This window comes from Sinocyclocheilus rhinocerous, unplaced genomic scaffold (assembly GCF_001515625.1).
Source record: "Sinocyclocheilus rhinocerous isolate Xijiao unplaced genomic scaffold, SAMN03320098_v1.1 scaffold2849, whole genome shotgun sequence".
In the NCBI taxonomy this organism is placed as follows: Eukaryota; Metazoa; Chordata; class Actinopteri; order Cypriniformes; family Cyprinidae; genus Sinocyclocheilus; species Sinocyclocheilus rhinocerous.
Window position 1 is genome coordinate 1 of NW_015642055.1, and position 24,493 is coordinate 24,493.

A 24,493-nucleotide genomic window follows, 5' to 3' on the forward strand; every position below is an offset into this window, starting at 1 on the left:
GACTGTGTTAATGAGTGAATTACTGAATCATTTATTCAACCGATTAGTTCAAAAAGCTGATTAATTTGTCGGTGCTGATGGCCTAGTAGGCAGCGCGCCGACATGTAGCGCCATTGCGCTTCGAGCGTCCCGAGTTTGAGTCCCGGCTCGCGGACCTTTCCCGACCCCACCCCCCTATCTTTCACACTTTGCTTCCTGTCAACTTACTGTCCTATCTAAATAAAAAAGGCGTAAAACGCCAAAAATAAAACTTAAAAAAAGCTGATTCATTCAATAAGTAAACACCGTCCATTGCTCAGAGACGCAAAACAGTGATTTGCCGATAAAATAATTGAAAAGCATTTAAAGAAAGTTTTGGTAACACTTTCTATGAAGTCCGTATTTATAATACATTATAAGGGTATTCTTAAGGCATTATAATGAATGCATAATGCATTATAAAAAAACTTATAATATGTTATATCAACTCATGAATAATCATAACAACAGTTATAATACATCATAATACTTACGTATTTGTGGTTATAAGTTTAAGAGTATGATTATTTATAACACACAATGAACACCATATTAAATCTACTTCATTTACAGAATAATGGACTGTATCATATCTTGACATTGTTTATTTAAGATCTGCACAGTATCTTAGTACAGCTTGTGAGTGGTTAGATGTTGAGTGTTATTTGAGTGTTTCCTGTGGAGCTAATGTTAATTAATTGATGTGAACTGAAAAAAATGCAATGTTTTATATGGTTACATTTTATTTTGATGGTCCCCTTAATCAATCGACTCTAAGCAACTTTGCAACTACATGCCAACTAACTCTCATTAGAGTATTAGTATGCTCAAGAATGGTAGAATCTAGTATGGTAGAATAAGTTGACGTACTTGCAAAGACACTTATAGTCAGTTTATCTGTTGGTTGACCATCAAAATAAAGTGTTAGCAAATATTTACAGTAGCAGACATACTAATACTCTAATGACCGCTAGTTGATATGTAGTTGCAGAGTCACTTATCAACAGCTGTCTAAAGGGTGCCATCAAACTGATATTACAATAAAAATAGTTCAAAGCAAATGTGTCATATTACACATTCATCTGATCTGATATCTGATCTTTATGGCTGTTTGAGAAAAAAAAATATTACTATTATTATTACTATACTTATACGTGGTCTTTGATTGCTTTAAGTAGCATAAGAAAGATGGCAAGATATGAGACTTATAATACATTATAACTATGAGAAATATAATCCATTGTAACTTAAGTGGATACAACGTTCACTGTGTGTTAAAAATCATCATACTCTTAAAAGCTATAACCACAAATAAGTAAATATTATAATGCATTAAAACTGTTCTTATGAATATACGTAAGATGATATAACATATTATATTATAAAGTTTTTTTTATAATGCATTATGCATTCATTATAATGCCTTAAGAATACCCTTATAATGTATTATAAATATGGACTTCATAGAAAGTGTTACCAAACTTATTTATTAACTATTATGTATTTTATTTTTTAAAAGGCTTCCATCATGTTCAAATTACACCTGCATATTGTGGGGTTTTGCCCAAGTTTTCAAGTAACGTTCTATTGCACTTTGCCAAATGTAAATTTTGATTTTTCAAGTTGAATGGAAAGCAGGAAAAGTGCTCATATTGGTGATATAATATTAGTTTGAATTTATTAGATCAAAAATACAATAAAAACAGTAATATGGTGAAATTTTATTATAATTTAAAATAACTGTTTTCTATTTGAATATATTTTAAAATATAATTTATTCCTGTGATGCAAAGCTGAATTTTCAGGATCATTGGTCTTCAGTGTCACATGATCCTTCAGAAATCTATTATGAAATCAGAATTCTAATATGATGATATAGTGCCCAAGAAACTTGGGTATTTTTTAATCAATGTTGAAAACAGTTGAGTAAATGACTTTGGGTAATGTCACTTTTGATCAATTTAATGCATCCTCGATGAATAAAGGTATTGATTTCTTTCAAAAAACGGACCCCAAACTTAGTACGGTAATGCACATGTTTTTTTTTATTTATTTAGATATACAGTATGTTTTATGGATATGGATGTACAGTAAATACGTGTGTGTGTGTGTGTGTGTGTGTGTGTTTTGTCTGCAGTACCTTCATCATCGAAAAGCAGCCTCCTCAGGTGCTGAAAACACAAACTAAATTTGCGGCAACAGTGCGTTTGCTGGTAGGTGGCAAACTGAACGTGCACATGAACCCACCGCAGGTCAAAGCCACCATCATCAGCGAACAACAGGCCAAGGCCCTGCTCAAGAACGAAAACACCAGAAAGTGAGCAGAAACACAACACATTGTATTTAGTAACTCCTCTGGGTGTTGTTGATGACTCACTGTGAACTGGCCTAATGCGCCCGCCCGGAGCTGCTAAAACAAAGCATGTTTCATCAGAAGCCCCCTGATACATCATCCTACTGTATTTACTAACGCACAATTTTTATGCACAAACCCAATTTTGACCTGACTTTGTCATTTAATTAACCTAGATCTTGGTTCAAATGTTCATCTCCATTTTTTTGTACGACTATATGCAGAATAATGTTTTCTGTATTTGTATGTGTCTGTCTAACAGTGACAGCAGTGGTGAGATCTTGAATAACAACTGTGTGATGGAGTACCACCAGACCACAGGCACTCTCAGTGCACACTTTAGAAACATGGTGAGTGCAGTGTGGCCGTCTAAAGTCTGACTTTAGAGAAAACTCCTATAAGATGAGTGTGTGAACTTGACTGAAGGGATTTATAAGTACACTGTCAGCCACCATTTAAGTTCATTCATAATTTACTCTGTACCTTCTTAGAGAACAGAGCTCTATTCTCGAGTATGCATCAACAATGAATTCAGTTAAGCAACACATGACCCTGTAAAGCCTGTCATATAAATCAGTACTCATAAAAATAGAACAGCTTATTGAACCTTTAGATAGATATGATATAATAGGCTGTACAGGGTAGCAATTTATGAGCAAAATATCAAACCAAGTAGTATCTCAGCACTAATGTTTCTTTTAAGAAAATAATTACATTTCTGTGCATTTATCAACCAGAAAGTCTCCAAATGATCCTGCCTTAATTTGTGCAGTATATTATATTTTATAATCAAAATGAAGTCCAAATTAAAAATTCAAAAGTGCTTATGCTTTTGGTTAAGATAATTTAACACTTGGTTAGATAATTTATCTAATTTTACAGTCCTATTTTTTTTATGCAGTGAAGGACATTTGTAAATGTTGCTTGAGTACTTTTTTTGGGGTGTTTTATGTGATAGTGACTCGTGATAAATAAATGTAACTGCTTATAATAAAGTACATATCTATTTTTCTCTATTCTTTCTCATGTGTCCTGTAGTCTCTGAAGCGGATCAGGCGTTCAGACCGTCGAGGGGCGGAGTCTGTTACAGAGGAGAAGTTTACCATTTTGTTTGAATCACAGTTCAGTGTTGGGGGAAATGAGCTGGTATTTCAGGTTAAGGTGAGCAAATCACCATTAGTAAACGTTATCTGTCAGGAACCACTTAAAGCAATGCAGCAAAATTATAACAGTTCAATTTCAACGATCCATGCATTAATGACTGTGTAAAATTAGGGCCAGTGTTACATTTCAGTTCATTCAGTCAAAATGAATGATTTAGTAGATTTTTTTGCTGTAAAAAGCAAACAATTATGTTTTTTTATATTAGTGCTGTACATTACTGTTCAGTGTTTGGTGTAGTGCAATTTAAAATAACTCATATATTTTAAAATGCCATTTATTTCTGTGATTCTAAAGCTGAATTTTCAGCATCATTACTCCATTCTTCAGTGTCACATGATCCTTCAGAAATCATTCTGTGCTCAAGAGCACCATAATATATAATAAAGTAATTTACAAAATCGTTGACTTGATAATCGTAATCGAATCGAATTGTGAAACCAGTGGCGATTCACACCCCCATCACCTTTTGTACGACTATGCAGAATAATATTCTCTGTGTTTGTATGTGTCTGTCTAACAGTGACAGCAGTGGTGAGATCTTGAATAACAACTGTGTGATGGAGTACCACCAGACCACAGGCACTCTCAGTGCACACTTTAGAAACATGGTGAGTGCAGTGTGGCCGTCTAAAGTCTGACTTTAGAGAAAACTCCTATAAGATGAGTGTGTGAACTTGACTGAAGGGATTTCTAAGTACACTGTCAGCCACCATTTAAGTTCATTCATAATTTACTCTGTACCTTCTTAGAGAACAGAGCTCTATTCTCGAGTATGCATCAACAATGAATTCAGTTAAGCAACACATGACCCTGTAAAGCCTGTCGTATAAATCAGTACTCATAAAAATAGAACAGCTTATTGAACCTTTAGATAGATATGATATAATAGGCTGTACAGGGTAGCAATTTATGAGCAAAATATCAAACCAAGTAGTATCTCAGCACTAATGTTTCTTTTAAGAAAATAATTACATTTCTGTGCATTTATCAACCAGAAAGTCTCCAAATGATCCTGCCTTAATTTGTGCAGTATATTATATTTTATAATCAAAATGAAGTCCAAATTAAAAATTCAAAAGTGCTTATGCTTTTGGTTAAGATAATTTAACACTTGGTTAGATAATTTATCTAATTTTACAGTCCTATTTTTTTTATGCAGTGAAGGACATTTGTAAATGTTGCTTGAGTACTTTTTTGGAGGTGTTTTATGTGATAGTGACTCGTGATAAATAAATGTAACTGCTTATAATAAAGTACATATCTATTTTTCTCTATTCTTTCTCATGTGTCCTGTAGTCTCTGAAGCGGATCAGGCGTTCAGACCGTCGAGGGGCGGAGTCTGTTACAGAGGAGAAGTTTACCATTTTGTTTGAATCACAGTTCAGTGTTGGGGGAAATGAGCTGGTATTTCAGGTTAAGGTGAGCAAATCACCATTAGTAAACGTTATCTGTCAGGAACCACTTAAAGCAATGCAGCAAAATTATAACAGTTCAATTTCAACGATCCATGCATTAATGACTGTGTAAAATTAGGGCCAGTGTTACATTTCAGTTCATTCAGTCAAAATGAATGATTTAGTAGATTTTGCCGTAAAAAGCAAACAATTATGGTTTTTATATTAGTGCTGTACATTACTGTTCAGTGTTTGGTGTAGTGCAATTTAAAATAACTCATATATTTTAAAATGCCATTTATTTCTGTGATTCTAAAGCTGAATTTTCAGCATCATTACTCCATTCTTCAGTGTCACATGATCCTTCAGAAATCATTCTGTGCTCAAGAGCACCATAATATATAATAAAGTAATTTACAATTTGTTTCATTCATTTTTCTCATCCACTAATTTTTCCCCCCAGACTCTCTCTTTGCCTGTGGTGGTAATTGTCCATGGAAGTCAAGACAACAATGCCACGGCTACCGTTCTGTGGGATAATGCATTTGCTGAACCGGTGAGTTACTGAAACATCAGTGCATCTTTTGGGTGGAAGGTGTAGAGGTTAAAGTTCAGGCCATCATTACTGTGCCCTTGAGCAAAAGTACTTAATACCAGGTCGGTTGTGCCTGCAATAAGATCATGAGGCCATTGTATAGCGATATCACATGAAAGTCATGGAAACAATTTCCAAGGTCATGTGGCAATAAATAAAGGTCCTATAACTTAACTATGTTAAACATCACAAAGTTCGGCCCTGCCTTGACAACACGCAAGACTCATTCTCCCAACCATACATAATGTAATTTCTCTCCCACTCACCAGGATCTCAAACTCCCCTCAACAAACCTGTCATGTTTCATAGCGTGGGTGTTGATTGGATGGCTGGTGGCATATGACTCATATCCCTTTACTCTACATACTCTACCCTTATTCTCTTTAAAGGAACAGTGCATCCATAAATTTAAATCCTGTCATTACTCACCCTCACGTCATTTCAAACCAGTACTTTTTTCTATCCTGGAACACAAATGGAGAAGTGAGAGAATAACAATAAAAGCATTATATAAGTAGTCCATATAAGTCCATACAGGATTTGCAGGGTTTGTGTAAAATATCAGATCATCATGAGTTACCAATATGGTTTTCTTCAAGGCAGCAGTATACAGAATATGTTAGATATTTATGCAAATCAAGCAGGATGTGACGAGTGAAGGAGTTGATGTAATATATCCCTCTACGCTGTTGCTTTCCTAAAAACACAACCTTAAAACCAAAGTGATTGTGACCCACTGAGAACCTGCCTAATGAGACACTTTCTAACTATAAAAGGTTAAAAAAGAATGTATGATAATGTACTCATTTTCTTGTTCTCTCTCAGGGACGGGTGCCTTTTATTGTGCCCGACAAGGTGTTGTGGCCGCAGTTGTGTGAGGCTCTGAATATGAAGTACAAGGCCGAGGTGCAATCAAATCGAGGTCTGTCTGAGGAGAATCTCGTCTTTCTTGCTCAGAAAGCCTTCAGCAGCTCCAGCGTCAACCCGGAGGACTACCGCAACATGACCATGACCTGGTCGCAGTTTAACAGGGTAAATACGCTACTCACACTCAACCACTGTACTGAACTAAATGACTGTGTTTAGCAGGTCAAAACTCCTCTGTACAATCTATTTGCTATTTGACCCCCATAAACCAACAGTCAATTAGTTTTTAGGATGTTTTGTCCACTTATTTTAGTGTTTTCTTTGACTAGATAGTTCTTTATACACAAACACACACAGAGACACTACTGTTCAAAAGTTTTGGGTGAGATTTTTGTTTAAGTAAGTCTCACCAAGGCTGCATTTATTTGATCAAAAATACAGTAAAACAGTAATATTGTGAAGTAGTTTTACATTTTAAAATAGCTGTTTTTTATTTTAATATGTTTTAAAATGTAATTTATTCCTGTGATGGCAGTAAAGCTGAATTTTCAGCATCATTACTCATGTCTTCAGTGTCAGATGATCTTCAGAAATCATTCTAATATGCTGATTTGCTGCTGAAGAAACATTTCTTATTATTATCAATATTGAAAAAATTTGTTCTGCTTATTATTGTGTGTGTTCTTCAGTTTGGAACGACATGAGGCTGAGTAATTAATGATTTTGTTGTTGGGTGAACTATCCCTTTAATGTGTCCTTCAAAATATCTTACAGATCCCAAACTTTTGAAACTGTTTTCAATGTTGAAACATAAATAGGCAAAGTAACTGCCAATACTGGATTTGAAATGTAAGTTACGGTTTTAAAATAAAATATCAGTCATAATGACACATTCCATGCTGTCGCAAATCAAGATCCCTGCATTCAGTTGCACTCGGTATTGAATATAATTAGTTTTGTACTTCAGTATTACTCATAAAATCGTGGTTTTGACAGCTGTACATGCGCTTTGATTAAGCTGAAAGCAGTATGGCCTATTATTTTGTAAAAATTCTGACTGTGACTGTGACCTGCTGTTTGTTACCCAAAAGCACCACCGTTATCGAGCGACGTTCTAATAGATGGTTTAATCCCAAACTAGTGTCTCCTCGTTCTGACTTTGTTTCTTTATTTTAAGTGGCAATCCATCAACCTGGGGCAGAATGTTAGCTGATCTGATCAACATTGCTTCTCGTCCATTGCAATAGTTAATGGTTATTCAGGAAGTGAGGTTTGATCTGAGAGCTTTTGATGTGCAGGCAGGCAGGCCTAAGGCTGTGGCTGCCTTTGAAACGGCCCTTTGCTGATCTGCTACATTGAGCGGGCAGTGTTCCCAACGAAGGCCTTTGGAATTCAGGCATCGTTTGTGTTTATGGCTTTGTTTATTTAGTCACTGATACAATACTCACATATGCACACAATTGCACAAATACAAAGTTATCTTGAAAACACGCTAATGATTTGATGCTTTCATACAGTGGGATGCAAAAGTCCGTGAACACATGTGGAAATGCATGTGGAAATTTGCATTAAACACAAGATGAATTGATTACAATTTATGATCAGCTTTGATATGATTAAATGATTATACTTTTATAGGAACAATTTGAGTCAAAAGTTAAATAGAAAAGTATATATGAATTATACAGTATATAAACTTGCTGATTCTCAAAATAATTGATTAACTTTGCAACACTGACACTGTTATTGAAATAAATCAAATAAATAAATACAGAACTAAATAGCTGAATTTAGTTCAGTGAATTGAAATTATAACTGCTTTACAACTGAAATCTTTTTTTTTTCAAAACGGATTAATTTTGCAGCATTAAGACTCTTATTTTCCTGCTTTTCTAAAGCTACTTTGAAACAATCTGTATTGTATACAATACTATGTAAATAAATGTGACTTGACTATTTATTTCCATGTCTAAATTAAATCCTAAATTCCGAATTTGAACCCGATTGTACATGTTCAAGAGACATCCGTGTGTTTGTGATCTGCCATGCTAACTGTTGAAACGGTCAGGACATAGGACATTGTGTTCTAAGAAATAGAGTGATTAAAGTGAAAGAGATGAAGATGAACGCTTCCTGTCTTCACTCCTAACTAATGTGACTTTGCTTGTGAATCACTGATTAAAAACAGAATGAACATGAGGCAGTGGATCATGCTCTCGTTCAGGCAGTCATGCCTGTGTTTCTTAAGCCCCGAATGTTCCCTTTACCCCCACACACACGTCTAGCTGTTTACTGTCTGATTCATGTCAACTCCATGTCTATTTCCAATGAATGCATCACTTGCGAGGAAAACGTACCAGGAATTCAGCAGATAGTTTTTTTCATACTTTCATCATGCTTTATTTTCCATAACTGTTAAAACGTCTGTGAGGAAACAAGCTTCAAACATGCTTTGATGATGTTTTAGTCTAAGACGTGCTACTAAGGCTTATTTAACACTTTCTTTACACACACTGTATAAAAAGTTAATCTATTTAGGTAAATATTGTAAGTGAACTTAAGGGGATGAAGAAATTGACAATTCTCTGATTATTTACTCACCCTCATGTTGTTCCAAACTTGTGTTTCATTCTTCTGTGCAACATGAAGATATGTGAAGAATATTGCTAACCAAACTGTTATAGTGACCACTGACTTTCTTTATATGGAGAAAAAAAAAACATTTCTCAAAGTATCTTAATATATTATTATTATATAATAATATATATAAAGTATAAATGATGACATTTTGATATTTGGGTGAACTATCCCATAAAAATGTTGCATTATCATATTATACATCCCTAATCTAAACTTAACAACTACCTTAGTAACTATTAATAAGCAGCAAATTAGATGTTTATTGAGGTAAAAGTCATAGTTAATGGTTTGTTAATAGCGAGAATTGGACCTTAAAATAAAGTGTGACTGTATCAGCTCTATACAAAGTGTTCCCTTTTTATATCACATTTCTCAAGTTACTAAATATGACAACAAAATCAGCAATAGCAATTTTGTAGTTAACAGGTTAGCTATTGAATGTCAGAGATGTGAAGACCTGTACTGAGAGGTCAGAAAAACACACAGAGACAGAAGTGAGTGTGTGTGTGTGTGTGTGTGTGTGTGTGCTTACTCTGGCACTACTTGTTTGATCTGTGGTTTGACGTATCCGTCCACAGCTTTAGCTGGAGAGGAGGGATAAAGTTGTAAATGTAAATGAAGCCATATTATCTTTTCATGCCCTTGTCAGTGCCTACTGGGAAAAGGTCTAAATTAACTGAACCACATAAAAAAATAACTTTATTTAAAAATAAAAGTTTTTATTAGTATTTTGTAATAGAAAAGCTGCATTGAGATGGTTCAGTTTTGTTTCTATTGTACTGTATGTTTTTAGAACTTACAGAATACAAATTTAGGTAAATCTTTGGTTGTTTTTTTTTCCCCCAGCATCATTTATTTAGCATCATTATATTTACTGTGCATGTTAGTCTTTTAAACCTGATTTGTTTGTTGTCATTGTAGGAGAGTTTACCAGGCAGGAACTTCACTTTTTGGCAGTGGTTTGATGGTGTGATGGAGCTTACTAAAAAACACCTGAAGCCTCACTGGAATGATGGGTAAGACCTGACCTCAGTGAGAACACAAACAAATAGAAACATCACACTCCTACAGATTTAATGTTAAAGATAAAAATTCATCCATGTGTAAAAGCTAAAAAAAAATCACTTTGTTGCTGCTCAGTCATTGAACGAACAGAAAGAAATAGAGTAAGAGACGTTGCTCCTGTCTGCCCTCACATAACAATGACATCTCTCACTTTCAGCTGAGAGCGCTGCCGGTTATGCCGCATGACCCAGCAGGGGGAATTTCACAAAGAAATGACAGTGACGTTTGTTCGTATGTGACTTTAAATGGAAAATGCACATAATTAACAGACAAGAAAAATTTAACATTTATTTATTTCTGAAAAGAAATTGGGTCAAAAATCATGGACACTTCTGATAGTTTTGGTAAATTTCACCTGGCCACTCTGCTGGAAAATGTTAGACATAATGAATTACATTCTTAAATCTGGTTGAGTGGTATAAAATGGGTATCTTCATTATGAAGTGTTTCTTTGCCATGGCAACTGGCTGATTGAGAGATAGTGCTGGTTAAGACTATACATTAAGGCATTAAACCACGGATGGATTAACACAGGAGTAAGATCAGAGAGACCTCGCTTTAGTTTTTTTGCTTATCTTTTTCTCATTCAACCCCCAGTTTATCAATATCTTGTAATCCTTTGTATACAAATCATGATGAAACTGAACAGTACACAGAAGATAACAGTCTCTCTGTTTTTGTGAGTGTAAACATCCTTTAATGAATTCATGTTTGTGTTCGTGTGCTTGTATGTCTCAGGGCGATTCTTGGCTTTGTGAATAAACAGCAAGCTCAGGACATGCTGATGTCCAAACCCAACGGAACCTTCCTGTTGCGCTTCAGTGACTCGGAAATTGGCGGCATCACTATAGCCTGGGTAGCAGAGAACCCTAACAAAGCAGGTAGAACCATTGCTTGGCTCCTTCACTGCCATTCCTTAACACAAACCTGACGTAGTTGTACTATATAATATTAATGTATAATAGGAACATCTTATACATGGTATTTCAAAACAAATCACTTACAGTGGCTTTAAATGCTCTTAAAACTAGTTCAAAACGTCTGTGTGTATTTGTGTTCTTCATAGGAGAAAGGATGGTGTGGAACCTCATGCCATACACAACCAAAGACTTCTCTATCCGCTCCTTGGCAGATCGCATCAGCGACCTGAATCATCTCCTGTTCCTCTATCCTGACCGGCCCAAAGACGAGGTCTTCTCCAAATACTACACCCCTCCGCTGTGTAAGCTTGATCTCTAATTATCTACATATTATTCATCTTTTTTGACATTATATACATACACACAAACTATCATTCAAAGGTTTTGGGGTCAGAATTGTTATTTATTTTTTGTGACAGTAAAGATAATTGTAATGTTATGAAAGATTTTTATTTCAAGTATGTTAAAAATGTCTATAAATGAGTTTTGAACTTTTATTCATCAAAGAATCATGAAAATCACAGTTTCCACAAAAATATTCAGCAGCACAGCTGTTTTCAAAATGAATAAAAAAGATGATATTTTGAGTACACATCATATTATAATGATTTCTGAAGAATCATGTGACACTGAAGACTGGAGTAATGCTGAAAATTCAGCTTTGCATCACAGGAATGAATTACATTTTATAATATATTAAAACAGAAAAAAGTTATTTTAAATTGTAATAATATCATAAATTATTGCTGTTTTTACTGTATTTTTGATCAAATAAATACAGCCTTGGTGAGCCTTGACATATTTCAAAAACTGAAACATTTTTTGCAAGCCCAAACTTTTGAATGGTAGTGTATGTACTTATTTATTTCTTGAAATATGTATTCAAAATGATTTATATGCACAAATATTACATTAAACATTAAAGGATTTTTGAAATCTAAGAGAGTTAAAAGTTTCTAAATGATTTACTTAAAAGAACAAAATGAACCGATTCATGAAAATGAATTAAACTTACCGTCTACTTTGAAATCAGGGACACTGTAAAACATCTGTTTTTGCACCTGTATACTCACAAGTGACGACACAAGGCAGGATTGTGAAAGTAGTATAACGACACCATCCTTAGGAAAATAATTGTCGTATTAAAAGCACATTAAAATCATCACAGTATGCACAATGTTGCTTATTTTTTTATAGCCTGTAAAAATCATTATATGTACATTGCTAGCCTGTGTGTGTTTATGTCATTGTGTTTAAATGAGAGTGTAACACTCTGGCTAATCTAGTGTGTTTGTGTTTGTCTGTGTGTGTTCTCATTCACACACAGTGTGAGCCAGTGTTATGTTATGGTTTAGGAATAATCTGTTTATATTTCCCTCCTCTCCAGCTAAAGCTGTGGACGGATACGTCAAACCACAGATCAAACAAGTAGTGCCAGAGTAAGTACACACACACACACACACACACTTCTGTCTCTGTGTGTTTTTTTCTGACCTCTCAGTACAGGTCTTCACATCTCTGACATTCAAGAGCTAACTTGTTAACTCCAAGCGGTAAACCTAATTGCACACTAGCATATTAGTGCTGGCCTAGCTCTGTGGGCAGTTATTGGTTGCCATGGATACTTGAGACTCTCGTTCCACTCCTCAGCATATACTTAGCTTTGTTAGCCTCATTAGCAGCATTATTTATCCATAGGTGGACGACCCCATTGGTCTTGTTAGTGAGCCTTCCACTTCGGTCAAACTCAGCAGGGAATCGTACACCATCAGACTCAGATAATTCAGTTCTTCTCATCAGCATTCTGAGGGAGCGATTATCAATTTAGCTCTTCATTTTGAGGGTTAGCAAGAGCTCTGACCGCTAGCACCTGCTAGAGTGTGTAGAGTAGTAACAAGCTGTGAACTAGAGCTGAACAGAATGAATGAGCTTTTGTTAGTTATTTTTGAAGCTTTCTGATATTTTATTGAGGGAGAGAGAATAGAAGAATGACAGGAGCTGTTACGGGAAGCTGTATCAATTAATATATATCAGACTGGATTCAAACTCATTCCTCAATATTAGATGAAAAATGTATACTTAAAACCTTATAAATGTAAAAAGAAAAAAGAAAAAAAAAAGAAAATGTTGAAGTCGAAAGACTAAAATTACTAAAATTACATTTAACTCAAATAAAAATAAATTAAAACTAAATATTAAAAAATAACTAATCAAAATGACAAAAGTATAATATAAAAATGAAAAAGATAAAAATAAAAGCTAATTAAAAATAAGATTAAATACTGTAACAGAATATAAATAATACTAAAATAACACTAATGATGTTAAATTTAAACGATTTATGTGTGCGTCTGTGTTCATGCAGGTTTACGACACCTAACCCAGACCCTGCAGCAAACCCCACCTACATGGACCATGCGGCATCTCCAGCTGTCAATCAACCACATGCTTATGGACTCTATCCTCCCATGTGAGTGTTTCTGTCTGCCTGTATGTTTCTGCATCAGGGTTGTTATTAACTAAAACCAAAACTAATCAAAATCATTTTCGTTAATTGAAATAAAATGAAATAGAAATATTAGACAATTAGAAATGCTGCTTTGGCAAATAACACAAATAAAATAAGTTGAAGTAGTAATATTTCTAAAATTGAAATGTAAGAATAAAAATGTAAGCTACATATAAAAATTACAAAAAGCACAACATTTTTATTATTTAAGTAATTTGAATATGATTCCCAGTATATGTGTCACGCTACGGTGGAATGAAACACACGAGGAAGATGATGAGCAATGCAAACAGTCTTTAATAAATCCACACAAGGGTAAATCTAGGACAGAACAGGCAGGAGCACACGTAGGGACATAGTAGACCGGACAGGTGGTGGTGAAGCCCAAAGCGGAGATGGAGAGCCGAAGATCCAGGGCGACGGGGAGGATCCGGAGGGCCAAGGCGGAGCAGATGGCTCCGGCGACTGAGGCGGAGGCAGGGATCTGGGAGGCCGCGGTGGAGCGGGAGCGACAGAGGACCGAGGTGGAGCCGGAGGGAAGGAGGAGCCTGACGGAGCAGGAGGGACGGAGGGACGAGGTGTAGCCATAGGAGTGGAGTCCCGAGGTGGCGGATGGTCGACTACAGACCAAGGCTGAGCTGGAGGGAGCTAGGAGCCATGGTGGAGCCGCTGGGTCGAAGGGCCGAGGCGGAGTCTGGGACTCAGAGGCTGGAGGCGGAGACAAAGGATCCTCCAGCCACGACGCTGATGGAGACTGGCAGACCCGCGGCGATCCCACCGCACGGATGGTGAGCTGAGGGGCTGCCAGGAGACAGCGGAGGCGATGGTGAGGACTGATACAGAGGAGGTGGGAGAGGGAGGCTGGGCGGGAGTTCAGAATGCTCAGGAGGATTTGACACGGTGTGTGCTGCCCACACACACCATAAGGCCACTTCCAGCACCGTGAGCGCCAGTGACAAGGGAACGACCACCGTGGTTGTTATAGTACAGGCAGATAGTTCAGGGCAGACAAATATTTCCAGACTGACAGACAGTTCAAGGCAAGACAGACAGTTCAAATACGAACTCCCGGTTGATTCAGGACTGACAGAAGATTCAATCACAACCTCTGTGGTCTTGACGGGACAGACAGATGATAATGGCGGGGGAAGACAAGGCATATCCTCGGGGCGCAACCTCAGCTCACCCCTAGCGGTGGGCGGGGCAATCCTCTGTGCCCTCGATCCCTACTGACACTTCCACCGTTGCGTGTCTAACAGTCGGTACGCGCACCTGGACTGACATCGATTGAGGCTCTGGCTCTGAGGCGATCCTCAGCTCTGTCGCTCTCCTCGGCTCGTCGGTCGCAGCGGGTTCTGGCTCTCCGTCAGCGGTGGGCTCATACTGTAGCTCCGCGAAGCAGGGTGGTGGTAGGCTGGGCTCTGGGTCGACCATAATAACACAAAAGAAAAACTTTACAAACAAAAACAAAACGCAGGGAAACACGCCGCGTTACTTTCACTTCTAGTTCCGGTCTTCTTTCACACTACAGTGGAATGAAAAGCACAAGGAAGATGATAAGCAATGCAAACTGTCTTTAATAAATCCACACAAGGGTAAATCCAGGACAGAACAGGCAGGAGCACACGTAGGAATGTAGTAGACCGGACAAACACAGACTAGGACTTAAATACATGGGATGACGAGGACAATTAATAAGACACACCTGAACCAAATGACACAATCAAACATTAGGGAAAACTAGGTCACGGAGCACATGAGGGATGAAAACACAACAAAAACAGTCCAGGGGTGTGACAATATGTTTATCACTTTTTTACCATGCTTAAAGGGATAGTTCACCCAAAAATGAAAATTCTGTCAATAATTACTCATCCTCATGACGTTCTAAACGCGTAAGACCTTATTTAGATATTAAATTAAGATTTTTTTTTTATCAAATCTGAGAGCTTTCTGACCCTGCATAGACAGCAACGCAACTGACATGTTCAAGGCCCAGAAAGGTAGTAAGGACATTGTTAAAATAGTCCATGTGACATCAGTGGTTCAACTGTAATTTTACGAAGCAGGTATTTCTTTGCTCACAAAAAGTATTCTCGTAGCTTCGTAAAATTACGGTTGAACCCCTGATGTCACATGGACTATTTTAACAATGTCCTTACTACCTTTCTGGGCCTTGAACATGTCAGTTGCATTGCTGTCTATGGAGAGTCAGAGAGTTCTCGCATTTCATTCAAAATATCTTAATTTGTGTTCTGAAGATGAATGAAGGTCTTTTCATTTTTGAGTAAACTATCCCTTTAAATCAATTCTGCAGCTTTCTCCTTCAAATAAACATAGAAAATATCTGTTGATTTCACTGTATATATAATAACAGCTTTTATAGTAAACAACCCTCTAAAATGTGCTGTATATACTATGGAATTGATGTAATTGGATATGAATTATCAAGATTATTGTTTTCAAACTATTCAATGTAACTCGATCTCTCTCTCAGTGGAGACCCTATGTTGGACGCTGATGGCGATTTCGATCTGGACGACACCATGGATGTAGCGAGGCATGTAGAGGAACTGCTCCGTCGACCAATGGAGGGCCAGTGGAGCGGCCAGCAGTCATGACCTCTTGACCTATGACTTCTCTCCCTAAACAATGTTTTTTTTTTAAAATACATTTTTCTCCTTCTACTCTTAGTGTATTTTCCCCATTTGTTTCTCAGTGTGGGTCTTCTCGACTTCTTTTTCTCCGTCATCACACCTCTTTCTCTTTCCCCCATCCCTTGTTTCTGTAGAAGAGAAAGGAGCTAATGGAAGAAGAAAAAAATACTATGAGCCTTCCTCTAATTAAATACCACCAAACAGTATTGTAGAAAAAAAGAGAGAGAGAGATGCATGTTATCTATTTTCATTTGTGCGTGAGGTGTTTTTTTTGTTTTTTTTTTAATGACTTTTCGCAGAACGAATCTGTGAAACCCTTAAGCCGAGATAAACTACTGTAAGGAACATTTTTATGTTTTTCAAACTGTTTTATGGTTGTCATTTTATTTCCAGGGTGTTCAGATATCTACTGCATCTGAAGTAAATGCATATTATCCTTTGCACTCTTAAACGAATGCTTTCTTGCAGACTATGACATTATTGTTACCATATGGCGATTGCAATGTAACGCTTCTGTACACTAAAGAGTGTTTAGGTTGCAAGGCTGTTAACATTCGGTGCAGCTACATCTACGTCTGTGTTTAATCTGAACCGTGAACACAAGTTACATCCGCATCCAAACCAGCAGCACACAACCTGTCACTCACATCACCGAGACTGAGGCACACATGAGAAACACACATGCGCCCGCTCGCATCCGTCCCGCGTAAAGCGATGGAAACACATTGGGCAGAGAGAGGTCCGCTGAGCGTCTGGGCTCACGCTACACTACACAGGCCGTCTCTCGCTCTCTGTCTGTCTCTCTCCAGTGCAACAGGTGATGACCTCATCTGTTCTCACGCTTTCCTCTCGGAACAAAACGAGATCCCGTCGTCATGGTTACACATGTGCTGCTCCTTGTATTCTCTTAACTGGCCATCCCATAGGTTCGCATTTCTGCATGTTACCGAACCTGCATCTTTGTTTCTCTCGTACTCTGCATACTCTGCCTTGGCCACTCAGGACATTGACGTACAGTTGATGTAAAATACAAATAATAGTAATAATAAAATATAAATAAAAATGACACAATTAAAAGAAAGTACCTATATCCAATATATATGAAATGTATTTTTTGTTAACATATTTCTATTTTATTACTGTAGGGCGCTAGATGGCTCCGGCCCTCTGTGTAGTGCAAAATGGCATTTTACTGTGTCTGATTGTTGGTAGAAGCCCTGATGTAGTGATCAGAAATCAGTACTCAAACGGCACAAAGGGTTCGGTCGCTGCCACCTCTGTAGCTTCACTTCAGATTTCAGCTGAGCTTTCGCATGGAAGAAAAAGCCAAACAGTGAAGTTAGCACGAAGAGACGTTTCCTGTGTGCTTACTGTATGTGTAACCTGCAAACCTGACTAATGATGCCCATTTTTAGATGCCTGTATTCATTTTTAAAGGATGGTTTGTTCCTCGCAGTGGATGTTGATTTATTTTCCTCTCTCTATTTTTCTGTCATGGCAGAGACACATAGGAAGTTGTGTGATTTTTCTTCATCTTTTTTTATTGTCTTTGTTTTCAAACTGATCTATCATGTTGTTGTTTAGACTGTTTCTCAAGGTGTGTGTATGAGTGAATGCTTGTGTGTGTGTGTGCGCGCGTTGGCATGTTCAGCTCTGCTCTGTTTTGTGTTCGTCCCATGTTTGTAGTTTGGCAGTAGAGAAGAAAAATTGAATTGACAATAAAGTTTTTTTTTTAATAATCTGGACTCCAGCACAATTGGTCTGAGCACTTTGTCTTTGCTGTGAGAATGGAGTGAACGTGGGTTTATAATTGGTGTGATTTCCTTTAGGAGTTTGTGCACCTTGAAATTTAAAAATTACAAACCATTTGTAGTCTTTCTATCCGGTCCTTTGTAAATGGTTTCTGAATAAATTACTGAGAGCAAAGTCATTGTGCTCTTCGCAACCACTCTTCCTAACAGAATGTATCTGAGAAAACACAAGAGTTTATTTTTCTTCATAAACTAAAAACAGACAGTTCCCTTTATGGGCTTCAGTTGTTGGACTCTTCAAGCTGTGAATTAGTTTTCAGCTAGAATGGAAGAAATTATTCAACACAATTCAAGGGACCAAATGTAAAAGTTAAAATCTGTCAGTGAAAACATCATATTGATTGACTGCAAATCTATAAAGACATTACAACCCTGGTTTTCAAAGCTGTTTTCCTGATTTTGAAGGTGAAATGTTCCCCATTTCCTTAGTGGTGTGAAGTATCATGATGGCACATCAGAGCCACACTGCAAGAATGGATGCAGAGTGTTAACATGAATCAACATGCAACAACCACAGTCATTTTTGCAAAATCTGAGCCATTCTCTCACACTTTCAGCATTAAAATCATGTGTATGTAGAAAGAAAAACATAAACAATAAAAACATTTTTATAATCTGTTTTTGACATAAAACTCACAAAGTTTGTCTCAGCTAGGTCTTGGGAAGAGTTGGGGCCTTAGTAGATATGCTAATTGTAAGTTATCTTTGACGATAGTGGTCCTGACAGAATGATAAGTTAGATTAAATGTTAGTGTGAATGTATAGAATGTAAAGATCCTGTTGTTCCCTATGTAATTCACAACATATCTCACAAAAACATTTGTGTTTCCGACGACAACTTAAAATGAAGTAAACTTGCCCCCTCTTCTGGCCGAAATGGGTGAATGCCAGTCCGATGAGAAGCCGCACCAGCAGCGAGAGAACGAATCAATTGACGTATAAGCTCAAACCATCATTCCTCTCAGGAAAATGGTTATCCTTTCATTCATGATTTATAAAAAAAACAATTTACTGAAATTTACCGCCAGGCAGGAGCACATGTGTTATGTCTCTAATTGCAAAGAGAATATTGCTTGAGGAAAGAGCTCATCTGTTGCTTGGAGACAGAAACCTGTGCTTAATAGAGCCATATATAGAAAAACAGTATGCCAGGTAGCTACTGCACTAACAAAAGATGAACCATAAGATAGATCAGAGTCCGCTGATCCGCCCTTTGACCAACAGGTAGGCCTATTGAGAATCAAATAAATTCAGCGACTCGCAAAATTCAGTCGAAGCGGAAAATACATTGGATTTAATCTTTGCAGGACATTCTGAAACAATCAGTGTCACTAAACCTAAACACATTTTGTATTTATTATCTGCATTAAAAATAGCACCTTGTATAGCCTACGCTATCTTTATGATTTTAGCCTAAATAATCTGAACTGATTAGACTCATACTGATTTTATATCAAGCTAAATAGGCTATAAACAGCCTACAGACTAACCTAAATAATAACTCTAAAAGAAAACAACTTGCATTTGCAGAATTTAAAAGGCATCCTAGCCAACATTTGTGTGTGGGGCCCATGTGGGTTTGACATGGGCTGAAAAAGTGGGCCCAAAATGGGATTTAGGCTACTTAATTTATGAATCGTATTTTTAAATTAGCATAGTTTCCATTTGGGAGGACGATTTTGTTAAGCCTCAACTTCTATAAAAAAGCAATTTATTAACAACAAAACGTGTTTTATTAAGAAGACTATTGTTTTTATTATTGTTTTTTTTTTCTTTCGTTTTTCTTATGTTTCTAAATTCCGTTGTCTATCATGTTAATCTTTTAAAGTAGGGCCAGTTAGTGGGTTTTTTTTTTTTTTAGGGAAAACAGCAGTAGGCCTAGCCTATCTGATCAATATTAGTAGGTATTAGAAGTAGATTCTCTGAAATCTTATGTGATGTTCAAATGCACACCCTTCATGTTAACTCTCAATCCCTCTTTACTCAGTGGCGAACTTTAGCTCTTTATTTGCATCCTGGCATGTTCAGTCCTGTTCATTTTCTTGTCACAGAGTAGGTAAATAATCAAATTAAAATCAATGTCTGAGCTTGACTACAGTCTGCTGCGCGCTTTATTATAAATACTTAATTTACAACACAAGCATATTTATTTTTGAGAACCTGTATGCTTAGAGAAGGATAATGCATAAAAGGAATTACCATAACAGTTTTTTCCCGAAATATTTTATTTTTTATATACTGTCCGTCTGCCTCTAGTCACCGAGATTAAGTCATTGTTTTTTTCACCACCAGATGTCGCTGAAACACAACTTGTGAGTGAATTGATAAGATTGGTAAATTTCAGCTCTCGGTTTTGTTTTCACTGTAGCAGTTCAGCGTCTCTTCTCTACTAGCAGTGCACTGATTACATATTCTTGTACCTATTCAACTTAATTCATATCTAAATGTAAAATATTGCATAGTGTTGAAGCTTCGGGTGATTGAATTGTGTTTCTTTGTGCTGCCGTCTCCCCGATGAGTTATTTTGTGCAATGTCAGATCAGTGAGAATTTCAGTGTTGCTTTCGATTCCTCATTCTGTGATCAAACACTGACAGGAAATAATACTATTTTCTCTCTCACACACACGCACACACAGTTGGCTTTCTTTGACACTTTTGCTTTTCAGTACAGTTCTTAGATTTGATCAATTAAAATACTGCAAGAAAATGGTTTTAAAATAAATGTACGGATTGTAATTTTTAACCTCTACCTTAATCTCGAAATAACTGTTCACTTTAAAATGAATATTATATTTAAAAAACGTTTATTAATATTATAGGCTAGTTATGTTGTGCATTTACACTTAAATGACTCATTTGAGTGTAGTTCACTATTAAAAATAAAGGCTCTTCATGATGCCATAGAAGAACCTTTTTGTCTAAATGTTTCCATAAAGAACCTTTAACATCTGAAGAACCTTTCTGTTTCACAAAAGGTTCTTTGTGGCGAAAGAAGGTTCTTCAGATTATAAAAAGGTAAGAAAGAGATGGTTCTTTGACTGAATGGTTCTTTGTGGAACCAAAAATGGTTCTTCTATGGCATCGCTGTGAAGAACCTTTTAAGCACCTTTATTTTTTAAGAGTGTTGTAGCCTGTGAAATGGGTTTTTTGAGTGATTTTTTTTGTCATATGTAAATGTTTAGTGTTGTGCACAGAGGGTTCAGGGTGGAGTCTGTGCTGAGATGTTTTGCAATGAATCAGTGGAAGATTGAAATATGGCACACTTCCAATCTCAGGATGTTATTGATGTAAGAAATTAATAGGCTATATTATTTGCCTAAAGAGAGATCAAAGTGATAATTTTTTATCACTGTTGTTTCCTATCTGTCTCACTCAAATGTGTGAACTGGAGCTGAGTGGGCTGTATAGCGCAAAAAAAACCAAAAAAAGGGCAACCCTGGTGATAATGGAAAGTGTGGCCATATCAGGTGTACAGTATGACAGCACAGTTCAGCCTTTTGCCTCCTCCTCCATCAAAAACGATCATTTCAATTGCACAGGCACTTTTATATAAGTTGTGATTTGTTCATTTTATGGTTTACATTTGTTAAGAATAATTTAAATTTGACAGCATTTTAAGCAGTAATTGCCCATTCCAAATCTATCTGGTTTAGGCCTGATTTGGTATCAGTTGCATGATGAGGAATATAGATTTTTAGTTTTCACTTTAAAAAGTGTATATTTGTTGTGTACATCATGCATTTTCCACATTGAAGTTGTGATGGAACACAAATGTAGTGGAAACTTGGTGCTATGCATTAGCTGTTTGGACTTACTCCAGATGAACTTAGAGGATGAACGTGACCCGTCTGCCGTTTTCATTGGAAGATCCAGTTATGGCATTTTGATTAAACATTGTGAGGTCAAAAATGTAAAATAAATTGTTCACTATAAGATCCATAGCATGCATTTAAAAAATAGATAGGATGAGTTTTCATTTCATGCTGACTTTAATTTGCCGTCCTCGCTTGATGTGTGTGTACAAATAGTCTGGTGCCACTAAAGCCTGTGCTTTTAACCTAAGATATATCTAGGGTTTTGTTTTGTACTAATAAAATAGTATGTGCACATGCCAACTACTGACATAATAAAACAAAATGTTATTTTTATCACCTACCATCTCTACAATTACACAGCTTAGGTATTTATGAATGCAACCTTGGCCTTCTTGTACTTCTAGTTTAATTGTATCCAAACTGACTGTGCAGCAAATTTAATTAACAAGGAAATCACTGCTAATGTGTCAGATGTGTGAGATTTCAAAGGTTTAGACTAAACATTTTCTAAATAAATTGGTAAAAACTGCACTGTTACAATTACCCTGCTCTCTTCCAGTGAGTTTTGATGGATCTCTCGACATGTTCTCTACTCTTTCTAAAGTTATGCTCATAAAGTCCTTCCAGAGAAAACTGTGGCCTGCTGGAAAAAAATCTGTTCTAGGAAATGGTTTCTCTCACTTTTGCCCCATCAGAAATGGACGGAGGTCTGTCTATATGTCATAAACTTCCTGTTTTTCTCCCTTCATCAACCTTTCTTCAGTAGTCTCACACCAAGACAACCACACCATTCAATAAATCACTGCATTTCCAAGAGAATGCCTAATGAATCAGTGCACTGCTCATGATCGTGGGGGTGGAGCGTCATCTGCAAGGACGGTTTGGGGTCATGACAAGGCCGCTGTCCTCATTCAGAACTAGAGAAAGAAAAAAGTGGATAAAACCAAAGCATTTTTCAGCCTTATTAGAACAAAAGGGCTTCATTGTGAAAGGAAACACCACGTCAAATCCGGGCCAGAAAATAGTTTCTCAGAAATGGATTCCAGGCAGTGTTTTGATGGCATCAACTGATTACGGGCTTTTGTTCTTGAGGCAATTCCTCATCCATCACCCCGATGTCTTAGTCTGACAATAAATAAATGATACCCTTGCATCATCTTCCAAAGCGGGAGAACTCCAAATCTCCTGAATGCTGAAAGCTGATGTCACGTGCCATACAGTTTTGTAGGAGTATGTGCCAATGGCGCTCTGGTCAGCTGTTAATGACCTTGTTCTGAGTTATATTGCTCTTGTCTGGCCTTAATGCCCCGGCTCGGCGTTTGATTGCTGCAGTCTGGAAGTGATGAATCATGCTGTAATGGCTGCTCGGGCAGAGGAGCATATGATTTCTATCATGCCATCACCAGCTAATGTGATTTGGCTTTTCTGAAGGATGTAATTGACAGTATAATATTTCCCCTCTTTCTGTCTGTCCTCTTTTTTTGTCTGTGAGCACACAGTTGCCTATATGTGCAGAAGTGTGTTGGGTCTGGGATTTTCATTAAATCATTTTTGAATGAAATGTAGAAATGCAGAAAGGTTTGTGTGAAGGTCAGGTTCAGGGTTAGGGGACAGAGAATATCTTTACCTCTGTGTAAAAACAGCAGATGTCAAATGAAAGTCCACAGTGTTTCAGAGTCCTGAGGATGAATCAATATATAATGCAAGAATAAATACTGTAAAAAAAAAAAAAAACCACAGTGTCACAAAATCTCAGATGTCTGCAATCAAACAATTTCAGTATGAACTCAAGGATTTATCTTCAAATTCACTCAAGACTAAAATATCAGCACTGTAAAAATGCAAGAGTAAAACTTGTTAATTGGTAAACTGTAAGTTACCTTACCATATATGGTAAAAATTGAAAGATTTAACATCTCATTATTTTACTGTAAAACAATGTGAAATTTACACACACACACACACACACACACAAAAAAATGTTAATAAATAAAGAAATTATAGCTGAGGTGCCATTAAATCTGAGCTTTGAAAGTGCAATACAATTGTCCTGTTTGCCATTGACTTTACAAGGCTGTGATAATTTTACAGTTTTAAAATTATAGTCATACAACACTTTATGTAGTCCTTTATGTTCCCATGCAATTAGGCATTTCTTTATAAGCCAAAACATCTCTGGCTGCCTCTTTAAAAGGGGCAATTACTGGATAATTTCATGGTGTACTTACGTGTACCCCAGGCAGAGGCATTGTTTGTTTATCATTCTTTTCGAGGCATGCTGGAAGCTGTAGAGTAGCATGTTTGTGTAAATCTGCTCGTGTTTATGGCTTTGTGGTTCCGTTTAAGTGAGATGGGATAGTTTGCAATTCAAGTGGCACGACCTGACTCTCTAAATGTGCCTTTAATCCAGTCACAACCATCCTCAGTCATCTTTGATAGGTCACGCGTGAGAGAGATGCTGGAGGGACAGTACCGAAGTGACTGAACGCGTACTGACAATCCTCCCATCATTGCTTAAAGGGCATCTGGCAATCAAGAGACAGAGCGAAGCTAATTGGCCCTCATAACCCTGTATTATCTCGGTAGTTACGGACGCCCACCGGCAGAAAACGGCGCGAGCGCCATCTGTGCGCTTTATTTTCTCCTAGCGGCGACGAGGGGTGAGAGAGAGGGAGGGAGGAAAT

At 37.0% G+C, this 24,493-nt stretch overlaps 1 protein-coding gene across 1 annotated transcript; it reads left to right on the plus strand.

The window, feature by feature from the left end:
* Window positions 1-2,255: 2,255 nt before the first annotated feature.
* On the plus strand, window positions 2,256-16,185 carry LOC107755555 (signal transducer and activator of transcription 5B-like). Its single transcript, XM_016572423.1, has 13 exons — window positions 2,256-2,335; window positions 2,634-2,721; window positions 3,410-3,480; window positions 4,056-4,143; window positions 4,832-4,954; window positions 5,393-5,485; window positions 6,350-6,556; window positions 9,953-10,047; window positions 10,835-10,977; window positions 11,163-11,318; window positions 12,404-12,455; window positions 13,382-13,486; window positions 16,023-16,185. Exons 1-13 carry the CDS (start codon window positions 2,256-2,258, stop codon window positions 16,144-16,146), a joined length of 1,425 nt encoding a protein of 474 aa, XP_016427909.1. The 3' UTR covers window positions 16,147-16,185.
* The last annotated feature ends 8,308 nt before the right edge of the window (window positions 16,186-24,493 follow it).